Source organism: Strix aluco, chromosome 2, assembly GCF_031877795.1.
Source record: "Strix aluco isolate bStrAlu1 chromosome 2, bStrAlu1.hap1, whole genome shotgun sequence".
Classification (NCBI taxonomy): Eukaryota; Metazoa; Chordata; class Aves; order Strigiformes; family Strigidae; genus Strix; species Strix aluco.
In genome coordinates, this window is record NC_133932.1 from 67,206,567 (window position 1) to 67,229,958 (window position 23,392).

Genomic DNA, 23,392 nt, shown 5'->3' on the forward strand with positions numbered 1-23,392 from the left:
ACTGGTTACTTTTTCTATATGTGGGGGAAAAAGGAGAGCTCTTACTACCTGCTTTAATTTGAAGTCAGGAAAGGCATGCTTTGCTATAGAGGCACGCAGAACAGTGCGCCATAAAGATTTTATGAGTTTGAGCTTTGGAATACTGTCTTACTCATAAGTGGTGAAGTCATGAGTAAATTGTGGGTGAGATTCCATTCTTTCAGGAAATACAGAAAGCCGGTGCTCAGCAGTATCTGACAGAAGCAGACCCCAGTGCCTTCAGGAACAGGATTTTGCCATGTTCAATATTGGCAACACACACACACATGTAAATATATTATTGGTTATATATTTATATGCATATATATGATAATATATGTATGAACACTCATATATGTTTATACAGTGTGTTCTTTTAACTCTCTGAATTAGCAGAATGTAACACTCTTCATGAGCAGGAACCGGATTGTGCCTATCACGTGTTTGATAGGGGGCAACATATAGATAATATATATTCATATACTATATATTCTTATAATTATAGAATGTACTTTATATACTATATATCATATATTGTACAACATATATAATATACATATGGCGTGTATATACATATATATATGAACCTATATTCATCTCTGTATACAGAGTGTGTTCTTCAAATCTCTAAATGAACAGAATTTAAGCCTTAATTAGCGGGAACAGAATGTTGTCTTTCACGTATTTGGTAGAAGCACCTTTCCTGTATTTGGCAATGGCAACATGCATATGTACACATACATGTACATATGTACGCATACGTATGTAAAAATTACTTTTCTAAAACACACACTTATACACATCCATATGTGTATATGTGTTCAGACATAGGTGTATACCTGTTCGAACATATGTATCTACATATACATCCATACATAGGTCGCCTCTACGTGTATCTAGAAGTCACTTACTAAATTCTTGAATACTTACTAAACCCAAAATACTTTTAGATGTATGTAGAGACGACCTATGTATGGATGTATATGTACACATAGGCGTGTACCTGCCCATATCGAGTGTGTTAACGCTCGGAGACAGTTTGCAGGGACAGGTGCACCGGTACCGTTCGACTGCACGCCCGTCTCTTTCCGAGGGACCGGCACCCGAGGGACCCACCCCGGCCGCGCCTCTGCCTTCGCGGTCCCGTTCGTCTCGGCGCGTCCCGGGGGCAGCCACCGGTGCGCGGGTCCCGGGGCACGCTCCTGCGCGGGAGCACCGCACACCGCTGCAGCCGGGCCCGCACCCAGCCCCGGCACCTGGCGGCGGCCGCCCGGGCCCGGGGGTGGCGGGGGGCGGCGGCGGGGCCGGCCCCGCGGCTTGGCCCCGCGGGGGCGGCCCGGGGGGGAGCGGGGCGCCCGCGGCCGGCCGGCGGCGCCGGGCCGGGACTCGCCCAGTCACCGGGGAGGGGGCGGAGCCGGCGGGGCCGCGGCGGCGGCAGGTGCCCGCGGCGGCGGGATGGTGGCGGCGGCGGCGGCCGGCGCGGGGCCGTAGGGCCGTAGGGCAGCGGCGCGCCGGGCCGGGAGCGGGGACGCCATGGGCAGCGGCGGCGGCTCCCCGCGCCCTGCCGCGCCTCTGCCGCCGGTGCCGGTGCCGGTGCCGGTGCTGGTGCTGGCGCCGGTGCTGGCGGTGCTGGCGGCCGGGGCGGCGGAGGCGCGGGCTACCTCGGAGAGCCAGCTGCCCGGCGCCTCGGCGATGGGCACCGGCACCCCGCCGAGCCCCAGCGGCACCGCCTTCGAGGAGACGCGGCTCCACGTCTTCACCCTGGACTACCCTCACGTGCAAATCCCCTTCGAGATCACCCTCTGGATCCTGCTGGCCTCCCTCGCCAAGATCGGTGAGCGGGGCCGTCGGGCGACCCTCTCCCCTTCCCCCCTCCCCGGGCCCGGAGCCCGGCCGGGGCCCTCCGCGCCCGGCGGCGGGGGGCGCGGGTGCGGGTGCGGGGCTGCCGGCGGCGGCTGCTCCTTGGCGGGGCGGGGTGCCCGGCCGTGACTGGGCTGGCGGAGATGGGGTTTTCTCGGTTAGGAAAGGTGCGGAGGGGGAAAGAGGTTCCCTCCAGCCCTCTGCAGCAACGCGTAAACCCCGGGCTACGAGGACTGTAGAACGCAGAGCTGAGCCGGTGCGCCGCTGGCTTTTCCTTCGTCACCCGGCTGTCGCTTGAGCACTACCTTCTTCTTCTTAAAATAACGCCGGGTGTAATGACAGTTTCAGAACAGAACAACGGATCGATGGAAAGCAAATATTTATGAGGGTAGAGTAAGCCTCCTCTGTACTTTCCCACCATTCACTTATATGTCCCGAGAAAGGCAAAAAAGCCGGCACTGAATGAGTAAGAAAGGCCACCTCTTCCCTCATGTGGAAAATATTTGTATTGCATAGCTTCACGGTGTTTTGTGCATCTTATATATAAAGTTTTTTAATTAGCTTTCTAAGTTCCAAACAGAAACATGAGTACAGTATTATAATCTAAGGAATATCAGATAAAGGTGTACTACAGAGCCATTTAAAAATCAGTAAATCTCCGCAAATGATGAACTTTGTATCTTCTTGACTACAAGATAATGTAAGGAATAAAGCCATGGGAACAAAAAACCCAAAAAGGTTTACTCATACTCCAACTGTTTGATGCAGAACTCTGCTTTTGCAGCGCAGATTTCCATAAAAAACTACGATCATACTCATTCTGATAAAATATTTTGATAAAACCTAAAACTTTGACTTCTGCTTGGGACATTGAAATAGACTGTGTCACATTCTGGTTAGTGATCAGGTGATTAGGATTCTGCAAAAACAAAAATTTGTATTCACCTCCTGCCACAGCTAGCGTTGTAGTTGGGGGCCTGATCCTCTACCCAAGCAACTTGCTATGGCTTCTTTCCTTTCGGCAGAAATATTGTATGTTGCATCCATTAAAGATGCAGATACCATGATGCGTGTATCTTAATGCATTAAAGATGCATGCTTAGTCTTGAGTGTGTATTTAGGTGTAGAATCAGGACAGAGTTCAAATATGATACACTCAAGTATATAATGAACCGTAATAGCCAGAAAATAGGGAGTCTGGTAAAGAGCTTAACCAGTTGAGTATTGTAAAATTGCTCTGGCTTCTGAGTTTAGGCACAACAAGAACTGTTGAATAAGCTAAGACTAGTGAAAAAGTTTCTGTTTTATTAAAGGTTACAGGGAAGCCATTTGAAACATGTAAACACACATATATACACAATAATATGTAATTTCTGTAGGACTGTACACTCTATCCTAATATTTTGCTAGTGCATAGGCATCTAAAAAGTAAAAAAAAAAAAGTTACCTGACTACTTTGCCAATCTGACTGCAGTACAGTAAACAAACAGCATAGATGAGGAGAAATACATATAATTTTTAAATCCCTGCAGTTACACCAAATGAAAGCTGGTGTGGCTAATCTAGGGCATCACCTCTGCTGTTACAAGTGTGTGTGTGCTAAGCAATGAGGGCCAGGAGAGGCCCTAGGTGTGGCAGTGCTCAACTTCACCACGCCTATCTGCCGGCGCCCTGACTCCAGGACTGGAATTAGGAACATCCAGTTCTTGCTCCTGGATCTCTGTCTGTGCTTCCTTATCCAGCGAGTGCATCAGGTAAACCTTCCCAGGACAGACCCATCACTGAATTTATATTCCCACGGCATCAATTTTTCACTTGCTTGTGCCTTCTTTTGTACTGAAGGTAGTGTGGATGGGCAGTTCTCTAACCACCAAGATATAGAAATGTCGGCTCTGCCACCTCCTACTGGGTTACTAAGAGTGGGCCATGTGTGTCTCAGTTCAGAGGGATGAAGAGGGGTTTTCCAGCCAGTCTCGCTGCCTGTAGCCCTGAGAGCAGCCCTGCAAGAGAGGAGGCTCTCTGGTGCATCCCTTCCCCAGCATTTCCTGGCGGGCAGCACAGGCATCTCGCCCCTGTCATGCCAGGTGGCGTGGAATCCACCTCGAGACTCACGCACTGCCCAGGAAACTTCGGTGCTTAATCTGGCATCGCAAATTCCTTTCTGGGGCTAGGCGCTGAATGCTTACGCTTGGCACTGCCGAGTAGCAAACCTTTATGAACGGAGCCCTAAGGTCTTTTCAGCTGCAAGGAGCTCAGAAGATAGAGTCTCATTTAATAACAGCTCTCACAGTGTGAAGGGTCCCAAAGACAGCTGTATTGCAGCACCTGCTTATTGCCCGGCTGGAGCCTTTTTGAACAAATGTGTTTTCGCAGAAGTCCGGTTTCACTGGAGCTTAAAGGTTCCAGCATTTGCTAATTTTTGTAGGGGATTTACCTGAAAGGTTTCTCAGATCCTGTCTGTGATTGTGTCATTGTAGGCTAGATTTAGAGGGAGCAAGAAAGACAGCATGAGAAGGGAAAACCTGGAGCTGTCAAGCAGAACAAGCAGAACATTTTGACAAGCTGCATTTTCACAAAGACATTAGAAACATGGTGTTTTTTATTCCAGCATAGAACAAAGACACACTTTGAAATTTAAGAAATTGCCTTGAACAGAATTGTAATCTACTGGCTACCTCTACTTATTTCTTATCTTGTGGGATGATACCATATAGGAGGTATGTTACATGCCAATGGACTCCATGAGTATATTAAGTAGGACCCAGTGCACTCAAAGTATACTGCAGTCTCTAGGCAGTGAAAGTAGTCTACCTGTCTCCCAGTTTTGCTTAGTTCTTATGGTACTAAACCTACAAAATATGGTCTAACTGATCCAGATTCCCATTACTTCTATGTTTAATCACAAATGCATGATTAGAAGTGTTTCTTCTGGGAAATGAGCTGATATCCTTCCATTTACCTCCTGAAAAAAGGTTTAAGCTGTTCAGAGGGCCCTTGGAAAACTTGCGTGTAATCAGTACACATCTCGGTGGCATTTCCAGCATCAGAGATCACTGGATTTCACCCAAGTAGGAAACCAGGGCTCTTAGGACCTTTATCTTGAAGAGTACTGAACTTACACTTTAGGCAAGTGTCCTACTGCCCAAAGGCCTGAGGGTAAACATCTTCCAGGCTGTTGAAACTGGGTCGATGCATAGTCAGGAGCCCAAGAACAGGGTCAGAGGAGGAGAAAGTAGCTGTAGTCCTGTGTTCAACTTAAAAGTCTGAGTATTCATGTACTGCAGGGGATACGCTCTCAGAACGTTCCTGACCATGTGGCTGTGGATCCATCTGAGCAGGGAAGATGTCCCTCATCCTGCAGGCACCTGTGCCAGACTTGATGTGCACTGGATTCTAAATCCTAGCTCTCTGCTCTTAAATGCCTGTCTCTGATCACCTTTGAACGTTTTGCATGGAGGCAGGAAGTCTTTCAGGAGTTTTGATGCTGTTTACATGGATAAAAACCACATTTAACTTAGTGGGATCCTTTCCATTACCTTTAAGGATGAGGTGGAGTCCCAAAAACTCTGAGACTGTATGAACTGTCCAAAGGGACTTGTAAAGAAGAAAAGGAAAATATTTTTATTTTTATATTCACAATAGACATTTAATTGCCATTTCATTACAACTAGTTGACATGTATTTTGTTTTCATTAAAAGCTGCATTTACAAAAATTCTCTCCTCTTCACTTTTTATTGAGAAAATGATTTAAGATACTTCTAAAGGGCTTAAAAAAACTTTTAGCAAAATTTGCTTACTCAGGGGAAACTTCAGTCACTGTATTGGAAATTTTGGCATCCTGCCACTGCAGAAACTAAGGCAAACCATAAAATGTTTATGTGGAAGCTGCTGAAAGGTGAAGAGTCAAGTCTCCAACCGCAAATTTTTCTGTTTCCAGGGTCACTACCTGTTCTGCCAATATAGGATATTGGTGATTCCGGTTTCAAAAAATGGCAGTGAATTTGGCAGTCCTTCGAACAAGTCGCATAGGCTGTGTTTCTAAATATTAAAAAGCAGTCTTGTGTTCATCCAGAAAGGAAAAAAATGCAGCCTAAACTGCTTGTGTTTTAAAAATAGCTTTAATAATTATAGAATATATAAGTAAAAAATCTATAGATTGAAACAGCTTTCCCTTTGGTCCTTCCTAACCATTTGTTCTTCCTAATTTTAAGGTCAGGCTTTCTTTTACCTGGAAAAAATCTGTGATGAAAGGAGAATTAACAAAATAGGTGTTACAAGATACAGAACCCTGAAACTGGGAAACTGGATGTGAACTATATCAAGCTTGCACTAGTTTAACTGTTTCGACTACAGGTGTGATTTTTACTGAAATAGTTTTACTGAAATAGACGCCCGTTATTACCACACCCAGTGTTTCCGTGCAGCTCTCATTTAAAATAATTTAAATGCTTTTTAGTTAGGCAGGAATTGTGGGATCTTGTGGGTGTGGATAGTTTTCTATATAATTATATGGGCCAAATATAGATAAGGAGGAGCCTGAAAAAGATTGGCATCTCCAGGACCTGGAATGTGACCTTGGTGCATAAGGTTGATTGTTCCATTAGACCGGCCAGAGTAAGTTCCTTCAAAATTTTTCCCATTCATTACCAAAATTATCCTTACAACAGCCACCTTCTACAAGTAATGGTAATCTTTATATCAAAACTGCATGTCTTTGAGAGTTTCAGTAGGCTAAGGAACATTCAACCATTAAGTCCTCATTCAGAACCTTTTTTTAATTCATTTTTTCAGTACTTTGCACAGATTTTTATGAAGGACTCCTGACACTTCCACAATTCATATAATACAGTGTAATAGTACAGGCTACAATTTATTGTCACTTTATGGAAAACGTGTTGTTTCTTGTGAAATTAAGTTGAAGGCTCCGCTAAAATTAAAAGAACGATTCTGTCTGTAAATGCTTCCCCATGGTGGCTGGGGAGGTGACCATGGGTGACTGGTAAAAGACTTCCAAAAATGTAATGAAAGTACTCCTTAAACTCCTTTGTAAAGATGTGCATGGAGAAGGGGGCGGTTATTATGTTGGGGTTTTTTTCTCTATCTGGATGTAATTTTCCCTATAAAAGTGTTTGGATTGTTTTTCTGGAGGATTCCATATTACCAAAAATTCCACACTTTCACAAACACAGTTGCTCCAGTCAGCCTGTTAACTGGAGTGTCTCCCACCAAATTAACTGAATTAACTACTCTAGCTGACAGATTTACCTTGACCTGTTGTGGTGGTCCAGTTCAGTCTTTGCAATGAAAATGGAATTTCCCTGCGATTGCTGTTTGTTTGCTATAGAAACTAAGATAACAGAATCCAGAATAATCTTTTGGATTCTGTACAAATAACCATTTCACTTTCTTGTGTTTGAATTTCATTTGAAGGCTTTCATCTCTATCACAAGTTGCCCTCAATAGTACCTGAAAGCTGTCTCCTTATTCTGGTTGGATTGCTTCTTGGTGGGATTATTTTTGGAGCAGAGGAGAAGTCCCCACCTGTAATGAACAGTGATGTTTTTTTCTTGTATCTTTTACCACCCATTGTACTCGACGCTGGATATTTTATGCCAACTCGTCTTTTCTTTGAGAACTTTGGTACCATATTCTGGTATGCCGTGGTGGGCACACTCTGGAATGCCATCGGCATTGGAATTTCACTTTATGGAATTTGCCAGATCAGTGCATTTGGTTTGACTGATATCACATTGCTGCAGAATTTGCTCTTTGGCAGCCTCATTTCAGCTGTGGATCCTGTGGCGGTGTTAGCAGTTTTTGAAAATATTCATGTCAATGAGCAGCTTTACATCCTGGTGTTTGGAGAGTCTTTGCTGAATGATGCTATAACTGTGGTAAGTTACTTGATAAATGATTAGTTAATGAAAACGATAAAGATTGTTCATGCCACTCCATTATATCTCTTTCTATCTAGTTGTTACGGTTTGCTAATAGATGGAAGTCAAGGAGTGCTGATGTGTTTATGTAATTCTCTAAACTTTAGATTTAGAAACTACGGTAGTCTTACTACACCAGAGTAATGTGTAATGGTAGCATATTTGCACTAGGGATTTTGCTACTTGCTCTCTTTAGTTTCTGTATCTTTGAATTCTGTTACCTCTGTAATCTAAAACTGGAGGTTTTCCTCACCTGCAGAAATGACCTTGGACAGGAGAGGCCAATGTGGGGTGTCCCCGTATGTTCACAGAGAGAATGGGCAAATCATGGGACAGGAGACGGCCCGGGACCTGGCTGATGCTAGCCTTTTGCATGTGCCCATCCAGTTGGAAATGCCCTGAGGCCACCAATACATTTCTCCCAGGCTACAGATGAGATATGACAGCCATTTGGAGGCAGTAATTTCTAATCATTAACTAGCTTTACTGGGTTTGTGGTGCTGACCTGACGACAGCGATCTGCAGATTCCATTAACACCCCCAATGCCCCTTGTTTGTACCTGATGATACCATGTCTGGGACATTACTCCCATTTATCCATGCCTTACTTGAAATCCTGCCTGTGTCAACTATGTCCTGGCATGTTTTCTGTTTTGTGAGACATGGAGGTCCAGTTTTCCATATGCCAGAAGGATCAGAAAGATTCATGAATTGGGTCAGCACCTTCCCTGTCTCTGTCACTGGCTTCTTATTCCTCTCCCATTCTATGCACAATTGTCCTTCAGTGTTTCCTTTTTCTAGGACTTTGCCTCACCTGCTTAACACATGTATAACTGATAATTTAATCTGAGCCTTGGTACTGACCACTTCTTGTGTGTCTGTGGGAGTACCATTGTTTTTTTCACTTATGCTTCATGCTTTACCTGATTCTGTTGCTATCCAGTCAGCTGAATCTCATCCTCTCTTACGGGCTTGCCTTGAAGCCTAAATTTTCTCATAAGAACTTGTAGAGTAGAGCTGATGGTTGGACTCGATGATCCCAAGGGTCTTTTCCAACCTGAATGATTCTGTGATTCTGTGATTTTGTGAAACTGCCTGCCATTACTAAACTGGTACTTAAGACAGTCCTGAAAATAAGTGGGTGTAAATACTGAGTTTCGAAAGGCTCAGCAGTTCAGCTGTGTCTGTGTCTGTCTCCATTCTTAATGACCACTCATGCAGTGGAATTCTTTTCATACAAGCTTTTCTGGGGGAAAAAGGTCTGTTTTTATGTTAATGTAAACCCTTTTTTTTTTGGTGGATTTTTCCAACCAAAATCACTTTTCCAGTCACAAAATCAATCACCTTTCCACTGGAGCAGCAGTTAGTCCAGCAAGATTTGCTAGGAAACAACTGCATCCTGATGATGGAAGTATTCATGCGTGCCATTGCCTAATGGCAAATTATGCCAGAACACCATTTTTATAGGCACTGGCATGGCAATTTAATAACTGTGATACATGGCTTTCCTGGAGGCGTCATTATTGCCTTCTTTGGAGGTAGTTCTTTCTCAGGGCATGCCAGCCCAGATGTCCTAACACAGGGGAGATACTCCCAGGAGTCTGTAGGGTCAGCCCAGTAACGCACTGGCCATACATATATTCATGAAGGAGTGCAAGGAATTTAGAGTACCTTTGGTCTTACTTCCTAGCTATCGCTTAAAGGCAGCACTTGGCTGGAGATCAAGTTGTTTCCACATGCTAAGCATTGGTCTGCTAATGGTTCCTTGTTATGGTTTTGCACACCTGCAATCGTGATTATGCTTAAAACGTGACCCAGGCCATCACACAGATCCCCATGGGGTGCCCTTAGAGAACCTTGCCTCCCCTGCCCATAGTGGTGCTGCTGGACGAGTTCTCGCTGTGGTGCTGCTGGGGTTATGCAGCTATCTGCTCAAAGGAGATGATGTTTTGTAAATACTATTTCTTCCTCTGCCCTTGTTGGGTTACCAGGAGAGCTGATAAAACCAGCTATCAGGCAGAGCTCAGCACCCTCCAGATTTCATCTGCTGGAGCCCTTGAGTCCCACCTACCCTGGCAGGTGCCTCTGGTGGAGTGTGGGGACGAAGCAGGAGGGGAGTTCAATGTAGGCTGGCTGTCCTCAGAAGCTGCCTAATTCCTACAGCCACTGCAGTATCAAAAAACCCAGGGGCCTCACAGATGGGCTGTGCAGAACAGAATGGCTTTAGTAAACATGCTTTCTAAATACTTTAAGCCCTTCTTCCTGCTATCCCACTTGCACTGCCTGGCTGCTCCTAATAAAAGGTTTTATTAGGATAGCAGGGTCATCTATGCTTTCCCTTTTCAGAAAACGTGCTACTACACCTTCATTTTAGATACAAAGCGAGGTGTTCTTTCTCAAGAATCTCAGCTCTGCTGCATTTCTCAGGTGGTCTTTCATGCCTGATAGTTTTTGCAATATGTCCGTGCATTTGGATGATACTTTTCCCCCACTGATGGAATTTTGGAGCTTGAATTTGGCTGAGGACATTGTTTGCCGGTTGGCTTCTGGTTCAGAGTTGGTGCTTTACCAAAAGACTGGGTCAGTGATGACTAGCACAGTGATATTAAATGGCAAGATCACAGTTGAAGTTGAGTTAGCAGTTCAAATTCCAATTCTGGGCTTAAAATCACAAAGAAAGAACCAGTGTCATTACAATAATATTATTCCCATGTTAGAAAACATTACAGCAGTGCTCTGTATTCTGCCTCTGCTGAAAACATTACTTTAGAGTACTTTAATTTCAGAATTAAAAACTAATGACTAAGAACTGATGAAAATAAGCAATTAGTGTCTAGAAAGAGCAGAGATACTCTGAGATAAGATTAAAAAGCAATTGGTGACTGATATTCCTTGGTGTAACCTTCAGCAAGTTCAGCTGAAGGATGTTTAGTAAATGCAAATCTTGAACTTGAAAAAAACCGCTGTTCTCATACCAGATGCATTACAAAATGTGACCAGGATTGATGTTATTTAACTCACCTGAAAGTTTAGAGAGAGCTGTAAAACTGAACTGCTTTAGAGTAAAAGGGAAGTGAACCTGATTTTGATCTCATTTATAGAAGTGTAAATAAAGAACAATGAGAACAATATTAAAATCATGTTCATGACATTCCGTAGTCCTAGCTGCTGCTTCTACCATGGTGGTCTGGTTTTGATCTGAGGTAGAAAGGAGAACATTTGGTTTTCTTCTTTCAAATAACTTATGGCAACAGACTTGAGATTTGTGGGGATGTCTGTATGTGGAAACAACAGGCTCCATTCTGTTTGCAGAGTGAATACTTTGCCGTGAGAATGAGGTGATGTTATGGAAAGGCTACTGCTTGAGTAGATCAAAATTATATGCTTCTTTACAAGCAGCTCTCAATGGCCTTTACTTTGGAGACTTGCTTGATATATATTTATGTAGTTACATTTTAAAATATAAAAAAAGGCTATTTAAAACTCCAATTAAAGAAAATAACCATCTTCCCTAATACATGCCAAGGGAGTATTCTGCCAGGTCAAATTCTGTAGGTGTCTTGAAGAATAACACAACTCTTGGGTAGTCCCAAGTTTCAACAAGTGACTCAGGAAAACTCCTCTCAAACAACACAAGTCAACAGTATTTTTGTTTCAGTCTGTGATTCACGGAGTCCTGGGAGTCTGTGGACTGAGAAGTCCTTGTAAAATGACTATCAAAGGCACACCTATTGTCAATAGGCTTAATTCTGATATGCTTCTCTTCATGGAAATCCATAAGGTCCATAAATCAAAACAGGTGGAAAAACAGTGGAGCCTATGACATTACTTTCCTGTCCTGCACAGTCCATAAGGACAAGGAACAGGGCAAAAAGGCTGGGAGTCTGCCTCAGAGCAGCAAGATGAAGGGGTGTGTCCAGGTGAAAAAGGACACTTCTCCCAGGTGGATTCATCCTGAGGGCATCACTGTTATCAAATAAATAGTTCATGCTCCTGCTCTTGTCCTGTTTGTTGCTTTGTAATGAAAATTACCGGTGATCATGCTAGGTTTGATTTAACCTTCTTTTTTCATGCTTGCTCTGGAATATATTTTTTTCTTTTCTCTTTCTGTTCTTTCCTTTCACTTAGCCCAAAGGACCCATAATAGTCCATGTCTTTGCATTAGACTATAGTGAGAACTTTTACCTCTGTATGACCTATCAAATTTTGGCCAAGAAGAGATGAACAACTTTTTGTCATGTGAGAGAGAACAAGACTGCAAACATGACAAAACCCTCCCAGTCACTATTCAAACACCTACATTGTTGGCAAATGCAAGTGCTGATAAAAAATTGTTCTCTCAAATAGCATTTCTGATAGAGAAACCTGTTTGATATACTAAGAAGTCCAGAAAGCAAGCAGAGGTTTAACTCCTGCAAGCTGTCCAAGATGACTAGTCAGGTGTTTGTTATGACTACGGTGGCTTAGCCTGTGAACCCACTGTGATAGTAATATGACCAAGTCACAGTATCGCATGGCTGGGAGCATATGTGCAGCACCAGGCAATGCTTAAATCTCCCAAGTAAGTCTGCAAAAGGGGAGACCCTTTGAGGTTTCTTTAACAGTAACTGATTCCATTGTTGTCAGTTTTGTAGTAACTAAAATATTGGATATTAGAAAAATGTAAACTTTACATCATTCTGTTTCCTGTGTAAAACAAAAAGGCTCTTTTGCTAAGAAAATGTGGTAATCCTGTTGACCCAGTTTGTTTTGGAGGATGGTTATAAACACTTTGAAAATTAAACTGGGCAAACACATGGTAACAGGTCTTTTAATGGGAATGAAATCCAAACCTCTGGAAATAATCTAAAGTTTGAAAAGTCTTTAAACCATTGGATTCGTAATGGTTAATAAGTCAGAGAAAGAGCACTCCATGGATGTCATGTTTCTTGTACTCCTTGGGGGGGGGGTGTCATTTTCCACACCCTCTTCCCCCTGCCCCCCATGCCAGATTAATTTATGGTCTAATTCAGTACTTGAGCTCTTGGTATCTTACGTAAATCAAACACATTTGAAAATAACCTGATTTTTCACTGATTATGAAACTGTATTTTTTTCCTCCCCCTTTTTTTATTTCTTTGATTCTGGGGAAAATCTGAAATGGCCACTTGTAGAGAAATTAGAAGCTCTGCAAGTACATGAATTTAAAGAAAGATTAGATAGATCTATGCTGCTGGCCTGCAGAATGGCATGGATTAATAAACCTGTCCCATTTGCAAAAATGGGAATAGTGATGTTTACCCTTCTTTGTATATCTCCCTGATATTTATGGATGACAAGTAATATGCCAGAGGTAAACAACAGCATATCTCAAAAGTGAGTTCAAGGTAGATAGAGAAATTCAAAGTTCAGCATTGAAGCAGAGGAACATAATGATGTTAAGGGAAATTAAGAAGAGTTCAAAAACATAATGTGCTTTCTTTTTCTCATAGGTCCTGTACAATTTGTTCAAGTCTTTCTGCCAGATGCGCACAATTAAGGTTATTGACATATTCGCTGGGATTGCTAACTTCTTTATAGTGGGGATCGGTGGAGTATTGATTGGAATCCTTTTGGGATTTGTAGCAGCCTTTACCACCCGTTTCACCCACAAAATCCGAGTGATTGAGCCACTCTTTGTCTTCCTGTACAGTTACTTGTCATACATAACAGCTGAAATGTTTCATCTCTCGGGCATCATGGCGTAAGTACCCCAAACTTCAATAACAATAGCACCTATGTAAAAATGCTGAAGGAAATTGCAGAGGCGACCAGATTTTGCAAACTTTGCCATATGGCATCATTCCACTATGCATGGCAGCGATGCTGGCTTGTGGATTTCCGGCTTCTCCCCTCCCGCTTCCATCCTATTCTCTCAGCTTGCCACCACACCAGCTGTGTCACTAAAACTGTTCATGGCATCACACCATAAACCATATCTTTGATGTGTTCCAAGTTAAAAATAATCCCTTGTATTTTCAGTGGGGTTATTTTTAACCCAGGTCAGTTTGGTGACCTGTGTCCTCATGTGACCCTACAACTAGTCATAAGGACATGGCTGAGGGGTGGCCCACAGTGATGTAGGGGCAGCAGTGGCTAGGAGAGAGTGGGAGCAGTAGCTGAGAACTTCATGAACTGGCTTCACTTCTAATGCCAATGTATTGTGAAACTACGTCTTCCCTTAGCCATGTGAGCAGCCAGTAAGTACCATTCAAGGAAAACAATGTATATATCATTAAGACAAGTCCTGATGGACTGCAAGCACAGTAAGGATCGGGTGAATGTAAAATTTGCAGAATCTAGTCCTATGGTGATATAACCATTTAGTTTAGTATCTTGATATGTGTGCTTGTGTGTTACAGTGCTCTCTGTATACATCATTATATATAAAATAATGTTATTCTTCCCCCTGACAACAGATAAAAATATTTTCACTTCTGGCTTTTCACTCCTGGGCTTCAGTAAAGTGAGAACACAGCCTCTCGCTTGATGCTGTTTATACTGTAACAACCTCAACTTTAGAAAGAGCCTTTATGACATTTGATATACTTAAATGGTTTGCTCTTGTTCCAAGTAATATTTTTAAAGGCCAACCTTCTTTAATGACTTTGTATTGTTCCAGTGGCAAATATGAGTCATTCAGGCATTAGGAGCATAGCTTTTTATGAAAGCTCAGATGTTATGTCTGAGTATCACTAATACTTGATAACACCTCATCTGATGATTATCTTTTAGGAAAGTGAAGATAGTTTTGATATCACAGTCATGCCAGTATAAGGTTTTATGGGGCTGGGAAGCAATTTATATGGAAACTTACAGCTGATGATTTCAGTAGTATAAAAATAGAAATATGCTATGAAATGAGAGGTGTTAATACTTTAATAGAAGTAAAGAGTGAAAGATTGCATGGGTTTCTTTCTCTGATATGAGCCTAAATAAAGTAACATATGCATCCACTTTGACCGAGTTCATAAATGTGCCATCTCTTTCCCTAGCTTCTATTCATAGCATTTGTGTGGTTTCTAGTTTCCTCCACTCCTTAGGTCAAATGTCCTTGATGTCCTATGATCAAATACTTAAAGGGCTTCTAAACCAAAAACGTGTGGCTAAACTGTACATGAAAAAAATTGTAGCAGTATGCATGAAAATACTGATTTGGACATGCTGCATCCAGCATACATTGCAAAGGGCACGGCGGGTCACTGGACCCACCACATGCCAGTGCCTGCCACCAGCACACCAGTGCTTCCCATGGCACTAACAACACATTCCTTTTCATTTGTAACACTGGTCCCTCAGTGGGTGCAAAACAGAAGAGGAGACACAAAGTATTTTTTCCCTCCAACAGCACAATAGAAAATAAGCTGTCCTTAAAATGTCCTGTATGTTTTTTGTCTCTAAATGCATTTTTTAGTAGCTAACAGAACTGAATTCATCAGTAACACCCAGGAGGAGCAGGAAGGGCTCACTGCAGCCATGTGGTGTCTCAGCTGCCACGAGATGTAAAGTATGCCCCCTTCCCAGCAGTGCTGCTGAGGGCCTTAAGTGCTCTTGTAATCTCCGCATCCCCTTGGAGTAAATCTACCCAGTGCTTTTCACATCTCATTGGGATTTGAACTACAGAGAGTATTTTGCTCTGTGTCACAATGTGACATGCACTGTATTTTGTTCCCTGTCATTTTCTGCAGGGAATGACTCATGGCAGGATTGCTTGGGTCTGACTTCAAAGTCAGACCTCCTTTGAGCATGTAGTTGGACCAAATGACCTTGGAGTGTCCCTTACAACCTGGATTGTTGATTCATTATATGCTTCTGTGGCCATTTATAGTTCAGCCTATAGGGAATAATTGCCTGATCTCCCCTTTTTCACCTATACCCACGTGAGTCTGTTAAGCTACTGATTCCCACTTCCTTCATAACCAGATTTGTAAAGATACTCAGTAAGACTTTGTGGTTACATGCTGTACAATCCTTTAGGGGGAGGACATGAGCAGGAATGTACAGTGTTATCAAATACATAGGATACATACACAGAGTGCCTCATTTCTGTGCAAGCAGGAATTCGCTGGCAGAGGAATAGAAGGGAATGAAAGGTGCTTGTCCCTATTCTGATAAGTCTGTGTACTCATTCTGAGGACAAATGATTCTTGAAGCATCTGTGTATAACCCCTGCACCAGGTTACCTGGCTGAAATAGCGAAGGGACTGAACCGTGTCCCTGTGAGCTGGAGAGAGAAAGTCCTCTTCAGGAGAGGAAAGAGCTGTAATTAGAACCAGGCTTGAATCAGGATCATGGGTGTAAAACATACAGATATGAATCTGAACTTTATTTGCTTGGTTCCACTTCTAATTATATGCATTTTCTGCTTACTAATTTCTCATAAAGGCTGTGAAGCGGCAGAACTGTTAATATATGTTTCTTTTTTTGTTTGCAAACAGTGAATTAGCAGGCTGTAAGGAACAAACATTGAAACTACTGTAAATTTAGTAGGTCAAGGAAATTTGAGGATTGAACCCAGTGGCCTAGTTTGTTGCAGTCATGACAGAAACTGTACTGTTTGTACAGGAGGACTTTTATTCTTCAGAAGCACAGAAGGTTGCAGGTTGATTGCAATTAGCTGGTTTTTTCCTGCCCTTCTTGACGAAGGCAACTACCTCAGGTCACAGAAATGGAATCCAGAATTAATATATGTGGATAAGAAATGTAAAATAAAACACACCTAAGCTTTTGCTTTGATTATTGTGACAGTAAAAATTTACTTTGGGAAGAACATATTATAATCATGTACATAAAATCTTGCATATTTAAAGAAATCTGTTTTATATTAAATTATAACACTATATTACTCTATTATTTTCAAATTAAAGAGACTTCAACAGGTTTTTTCTAACATAAGTACTCTGAAGAGATACCAAATTCATAAAGTAAGCAGTGATTAGCTGTGGAATATTACTTACCTGAAGAGTAACAAATAATGTACAGCACTATTTGTTATCCTGGTGAACCAACTCATCAGTTAGCTGACACTAATTGAATGAATGCAAAATATTACTGAATATAATATTGTATGTATGAGACTGTTGTCCCTTTAAATTCTAGTGGTTAAGCATGGTAGGTGTTTTAAGTTACAGCTTGCAAAGATCCTGATTAATCTGGTGACAGATTCTTATCAGACATCTATTTACAGTGTCTCCATTACCTCAGGATCCAAAACCAAACCATGTCCAGAGCATGCTTCCCCGCCTTTCCAAGCTGCAGGGCTTTCCTAAGTGACTATAATCATGAGAACTATTTATTTTAAGAAGGTAATAAATATTACTGAGTGTTTTCTTGTGTCTTTGATGCAGACCTGACAGCCCTAATGCTTCGGGCAGTAAGCTGCAGCTTTGAGACCCTGAAACGACGGCGGGTCTGGAAGTGGCTGTTGTACAGCCTGCCCACTGCATTCTTGCTATATTGCATTTGCTGCCCCTGCACTGGCCAGCTCCACTGGCCCACCCTGATAATTATTAGGCAATTCAGGCTGCGCTTCCCTACACTGAGGCACCACTTTGAGGTTATCCTCCAGTCAGCTCTGCTAACAAACCTGTAAACTTTATAGCTGAGTGGTTCTCAGCCATGCCTGCACCATGGGCAACCATACTGAGCAAGCGATGTACATCCAGTAATGTCATTCTTTGCTCTTCCTGCTGATTGAGAAACTCTGTTTACTGACACAAGCTCAGAGCATGGACACATAGGCATACTTACAGTAAGCCCTGTCCTTTTATGTATCAGCAGAGATGCCCATTTCATTCATTTGTAAGTGCTTTAAATGTGCAACCACACCTGTGTGATTTCTGGTGGTGTTTTTCTCCTATTCAGCCCTATGCAAAGGCAAAGCAAGCAGTGGCTTAAAGTGGTGGAGAATGACAAATTGTCTGTAGCCTTGCTACTTACTTTGCCTGGAGAGAGGAGCTGACTACTGTCACTGACAATGGGGAGGGGAATGGTTTGGTGGAACAACTGCGGGTGGGAAGGGAGGGAAGCCCTGCCCCAGGACATGCAGTTGCCATCCTGTCTGATGTCCCTCAGCAGCAATAGAAGCAGCAATCCCTGTTTTCCAGGGCTACCCCTGGCTCTCCTCAGCTCTGTCTCTTCCGAAACACAGAGTTTGAGTGACCCCTTCACAGATCATGTGGATTTAGTATATGGAAAAAACTCTCCATATACTGATGTCTCCTCAGAAAACTCCCCACTGTGGAAAAAAAATCTTGTGCCCAAAACTGTAGGTTCACCAAGTCTATAAATTTGATATTGGTTATGCAATAAGTTATGGTTTGTATTTTAAAGAGGACTATGGAGAAGTGAATAATATCCTGTAGAAATGGGAGAGGCTAAAAAAAATTCAAGCCAATGAAATACAGGATAATGTTTGCCTTTCAGGATTACAGCTTGTGCCATGACCATGAATAAATATGTGGAGGAAAATGTTTCTCAAAAATCCTATACGACAATAAAGTATTTTATGAAGATGCTGAGCAGTGTCAGTGAGACCTTAATCTTCATCTTCATGGGAGTTTCTACAGTTGGGAAGAACCATGAGTGGAACTGGGCTTTTGTTAGCTTCACCCTCCTTTTCTGTTTAATTTGGAGGGCACTGGGTAAGCAAGTCTCAGACTACACTTCAGTATTCTTTGCAAGTGAAGCTTTTTAGCTCTGCTCAAGTAGAAAATGCCAAAATTTAGACAAAGTCCTATCAGCTTGTAGAATGGTCTTCTTATTTGTGATGTGTCCTAGATCGCAGGGTCAACTTCCACCTTCCCCCAAAATGGAACCCAAAAATCAGTTTGGTCCTGATCCTGCCCATCTAAAGTCAGAGACTGTCTGCTTGTTAATCAGAGTACATGTATTTAAGTAAACATTTATTTAGAAATAAGCAACTTTTGCTTAAAAGAATTAGCAATTGTACAACAATTAAACAGGTTGTGAGGGTTTTTTTTATTTATGTTTACTAGCTTTGGGATTTTCCCAGTCATTGGCATAAATAGCCTCAAAACAGGAAATGCTGCAGTTGTTCAGGTTGTGTTCAGGTATATATTGTGAAGAAAAAATTCCTATAAGAAACTGCTTGATCCCTCCTAAGTTTGTAGCACTAGCTCTCTTTCCTTGAGACCTAAGCACAGGTCATGCTTGTAGGTCTTAAACCTAGCCCTCACCCCAGCTTCATTTGCAATGATTTGGTCCCTCCAGGTGTAAAGGCAGCTCATGCTCTGATCTGCCTTTACACCCCTACTTCCAGCTCCCAAGTCTCCCTCCAGTTCAGAAATCTGGACTATTTTCCCTCCTACACCTGCAACCCCACAATTAATACCTTATGCTGAAAAGCAGCCAAGCAGCCTGACTGTCCCCCAGCTCCTGGCCCCCATACTTGTTCCCTTCACCTGTCTTTATACCTTTACTCCAGTCTGCCACATCCCTGGAGCCTTTGTCCTCGATACACCAGCATGCACTCTCATCCTCCATCCCCAGTCCTGCATCCTTCCTGTCTGTCTGAGTAAAATTAGTGAGTGAGTAGGATTTTGCAGGATTCAAAGCACAGATTGATGGAGGTGACAAGCCAAAGTGTTCAAAAGCACCTCAAATCCTATTAAAAAAAATTAGGAGTCCTGGTCTGTACTGAGACAAAGAATTACTGCTGTTTTAGAGGTGTGGAGTCTAGCAGATAGCTGTCTTGTGGAGATCAATTAGCTGCCTCAGGACCTAAATCCAGCTGACCAGAGGTGATGAACTCATTAAATATATTTAAGATGATGCTCCTTAGGCATTTTAAAATTTTATTCCATGGTGTTTTCAATCTGCTAAATAACATTTTATTTCTTCAGTAATATATAGGTAAGAAGAAAATGAAAGTGTTTTAAAACAAATATTAGCATTGTGGGGATTTCTGTGTAATTTAATTTCACTTTTTTCCGTCCTCCCTGTATTTCTGTTTTTTTCCCTCAGGTGTTTTTGTTCTGACTCAGATCATTAATGTGTTCCGGACAATTCCTCTCACTTTTAAGGACCAATTTATTATTGCCTATGGAGGCCTCCGAGGAGCTATTTGTTTTTCACTTGTATTTCTGCTTCCTCCTGCTGTGTTTCCCAGGAAGAAATTGTTCATAACTGCTGTTATCGTGGTGATATTCTTTACCGTTTTCATTCAGGTAATGCCTGTCCTCTTCTGGACTTCTTTTTTTCTCAAACAGGTTGTAAATAAGCAGTGGGTAGAACAACGAATGTCCTAACTTACTGGAAGGAACATACTTGAAGGTACTCTCCATGGTCATAGTTTTAAAAAAAATACTATGCAGACTGCAGACAGGTAGCAAAAGTATGCCAGATATTAAGTACTTATGCTAACATATAAGTAGTATTAAGCATTTAATACCTAGTGAGGTTGGAATAGAGATAAAGGATAATCTGGGTACAGCCCCAGCACTAATTCCGTGTTAGAATATTTAAAGTTGTGCATTCTCTCAGGAGTTTGGTGGAGGACAGGCTGCACAGTGAGCAAGGGATGGAAGACACTGGGGGCACTGGGAGGTAAACTGGAGTGCTTGAGTCTGGGTGTTAGGCAGTGATGCTGCAAACCAGCTGGATATCCAAAAACACCGGGTGTGTGGGAGAACGTGAAGAACTTGTCTCCAGTGTCAACCTGGCCATGGAAGCCTGGTCAAGAGTGAGCAAGAGAGAGGGAAATGACTGAAACCAGCAAAACGTAGAGGAGGCTAAGTCCCTCAAATAACTGTCATTATCCAGAGCAGTGAGAGAGATGCGAGAGGCTCGTACATGGAATTTCAGGTCTGTGGGAAAAAATGTGGTTTTTTAGCTTGCCTTTTACATGGATAAAGGTGCCGTGGGAAGTAGCAAGTATCTGTGCTCATGCTTGGGAAAGGAGAAAAGGTGGCTGGAACAGCTAGAGGTCGGTTAGTTGACCATAGCAGGTAAACTGTGAAAACTTATTTTGAAGGATAGAATAATTTAAAATACGGAGGTAAACGGAATGTGTTATGACATGCAACGTCATTTACCAAAGGGAAACTTCGTATTGTTCTTTGATAAGGCAATTTATTTTCTAGAGTAATCTCATTTAACTGACTATTGTAAAATCTTTGGAGGAGGGGTCTGCATAGGAGATTGCTAGCTTAACTATTTGTTAAACTGAGGTTTAGATTGACATTAGGGTGACTGTAAAGTGAATGAGGAAGGAGCTGACAGTTTCCCCTATACAGGGAAATAGAAGCATATAGTCCTTTGATGTCAGAAAGGATCTCTGGGGGTCTGCAGTCCACCCCATGCCCAAAGCAAGGACACCTTCAAAGCTAGATCATGTTGTTCAGGGCCATGTCAAGCTGAGTTCAGAATATCTCTGTGGATGGAGATTCCCCAGCCTCTCTGGGCACCTCTCCAGTGTTCGACCACCCTGGTCAAATAATAGGCTGATGAGGTGTTATTAATGGAATTCCTCAAGGATGGTTCCTGGGGATGGTTTTGTTTAATATTCTTGTTATTGACCATGGCATAAACGTAGGAGTTTTTTGTTGCTGATATTTCTTTATGACAGGCTTTGGAACGTGTTCTCAGAGTGACAGCAAGATGGGGTATCATGTGGAAAGAAGAGAATAACGGAGGGCCAATATGATAAGAAACAGAATGAAATTTAACAGCAATAAGTGCAAATGTGTTCTTGCTTGGACTTTCTTACTAGGGATTTCTCTTATGAAATGGGAACCTTTTGTTTGGAAAAAAATAGAAAGGGAAAAAAACACAGGTGTACTGGTTGATAACAGGGTGGTGTTTAAGCCACCAATGCAGTGCGGACAGAAGAAAGGCAAATCTGATCTTAAGACATACTGAGACAGGTATTTCCATCAGAGAATAGTGTCATGTTCTAGAGTGATCATGGAACTGGTAAGCCTGTCATGTGAAAGACCAGGATGCCTTGGTCTTAGCAAAATGAAGGAGAAGAGGGAATATAATTACTGTTTATATGAGGGAGTGAACACCAGAGGAGGAACATTGTTTAAACTGAAAAGACAAATGTTGGCACAAGAACAAAGTGGTACAAAGTGACCATGATGCAATTAAGAAGCAGCTTTCTAATTATCAGAACAATGAGGTTCAGGATGAGTGTTCCAGTATGAGCAATGGGGCAAAGAAACCTAACTACTTTTACGATAAAGCTTGATTCATTTATGAAAAGAAATACGTGACCTGGTTGTCTGGGATAGTAGGGATTGATCTCAACACCATGAGAGAGTCATTCTTCTCCCCTGTGCCAGTGCGCCTATACAATTAAGCAAATTATGTCAATTCTTACAGAAATAATTGTTCAAAACCATTATATCATTCTGGGATAGCCAAAACTTTTTGTTCCTTCTCTGAGAATACTCAGGCAAGGACACATATTTACAAAACATCTTAGTGTCATGATCTTGAATAGCAATTTTAGTGCTACTGTTGACACATCTTTGAGTACCTGTTTTGGAATTAATCACTAAAAAAGAGGACTTTTAATATTTGCTTTGGAATGATGGGGTATCTGTTTATTGATTCAGAAAACAAGTGAGGGTTTTTCTAATGCATAACAGAACTGAAGAAAAAGTTAAAAAATACTATGGATGGGGTAAGTGACATATTCCTGATGGGGTCTGCCAGGCTGTGCCTCTTGCACCTCTTAGCTCTAGGGATCCCCTTCCTTCCTTCTGTTGCATTAGTGGAGTCTGTGTGCTGATAAGGACTTCATAGCTAAATGCAACACCTGCTAATCACAAGAGTGAATTCACTATTATAATTATTGTGTCAGGCTGGATTTTGGGGTTAGGAAGGTGAAAGGGTATCCAGAGCTAAGAAGGTGTGTACAGCCATTTTCAATGCTCTGACAGAGATGGAAAAGACTGAAAGGCTTTGTTTTTTCTTTATGTTTATGGAAAAAAAACCCAGAACTATTTGCCTTTCTTTTTTTTTCTTCACAGGGAATAACAATTCGCCCACTGGTGGAGTTTCTTGATGTCAAAAGGTCAAATAAAAAGCAGCCTGCTGTCAGTGAAGAAATTTATAACAGGGTATGTTGCAGCTTCAGTGTCATAGATGAAACCCTCATATAGATGAAATTCCTAGTGGCTTTCAGTAAGACAAGGATTCAGCATATGGTATTACAGAGAGGCACACACTCTTTTAGATTTCTTTTTGACAGCTGTTATAAGCACAATAACTGTAAAGCTTATATTTAACCTTTGGCAAGTACCAAAATTGGTATTATTATGTATCACTATTTTGGAATCTTCACTTTCTTAATTGTTCACCTCTTGAGGTAAATTAACTTTCTGTAGTTTGTTTCACATATGAGATGTGTTTTTATAACTTTGCTACATTAGGAAACATTTGCCAATTTAATTACATTACACTGCATTTGAGTTAGTCTAATTAAACAAATGCAAACTCTTCTTAAACTTACTTAACTCTCACATCATCAGCTTCTTTATGGATTTGTATTTGGTATGTGCATGTCTCCAGTTATTGCAGTTTATTATTC

The 23,392-nt window shown here is 42.0% G+C and overlaps 1 protein-coding gene across 1 annotated transcript in view; it reads left to right on the top strand.

The window, feature by feature from the left end:
* Nucleotides 1–1,487: 1,487 nt before the first annotated feature.
* The window catches only part of SLC9A2 (solute carrier family 9 member A2), a 32,691-nt gene continuing 10,786 nt past the window's right edge, over nucleotides 1,488–23,392 (top strand). The window contains exons 1-6 of the mRNA XM_074815133.1: nucleotides 1,488–1,852; nucleotides 7,310–7,773; nucleotides 13,287–13,537; nucleotides 18,259–18,476; nucleotides 19,819–20,021; nucleotides 22,833–22,922. Coding sequence (XP_074671234.1) covers nucleotides 1,552–1,852; nucleotides 7,310–7,773; nucleotides 13,287–13,537; nucleotides 18,259–18,476; nucleotides 19,819–20,021; nucleotides 22,833–22,922 — 1,527 coding nt within the window. The 5' untranslated portion in view covers nucleotides 1,488–1,551. The remainder of the gene's footprint in view (nucleotides 1,853–7,309; nucleotides 7,774–13,286; nucleotides 13,538–18,258; nucleotides 18,477–19,818; nucleotides 20,022–22,832; nucleotides 22,923–23,392) is intronic.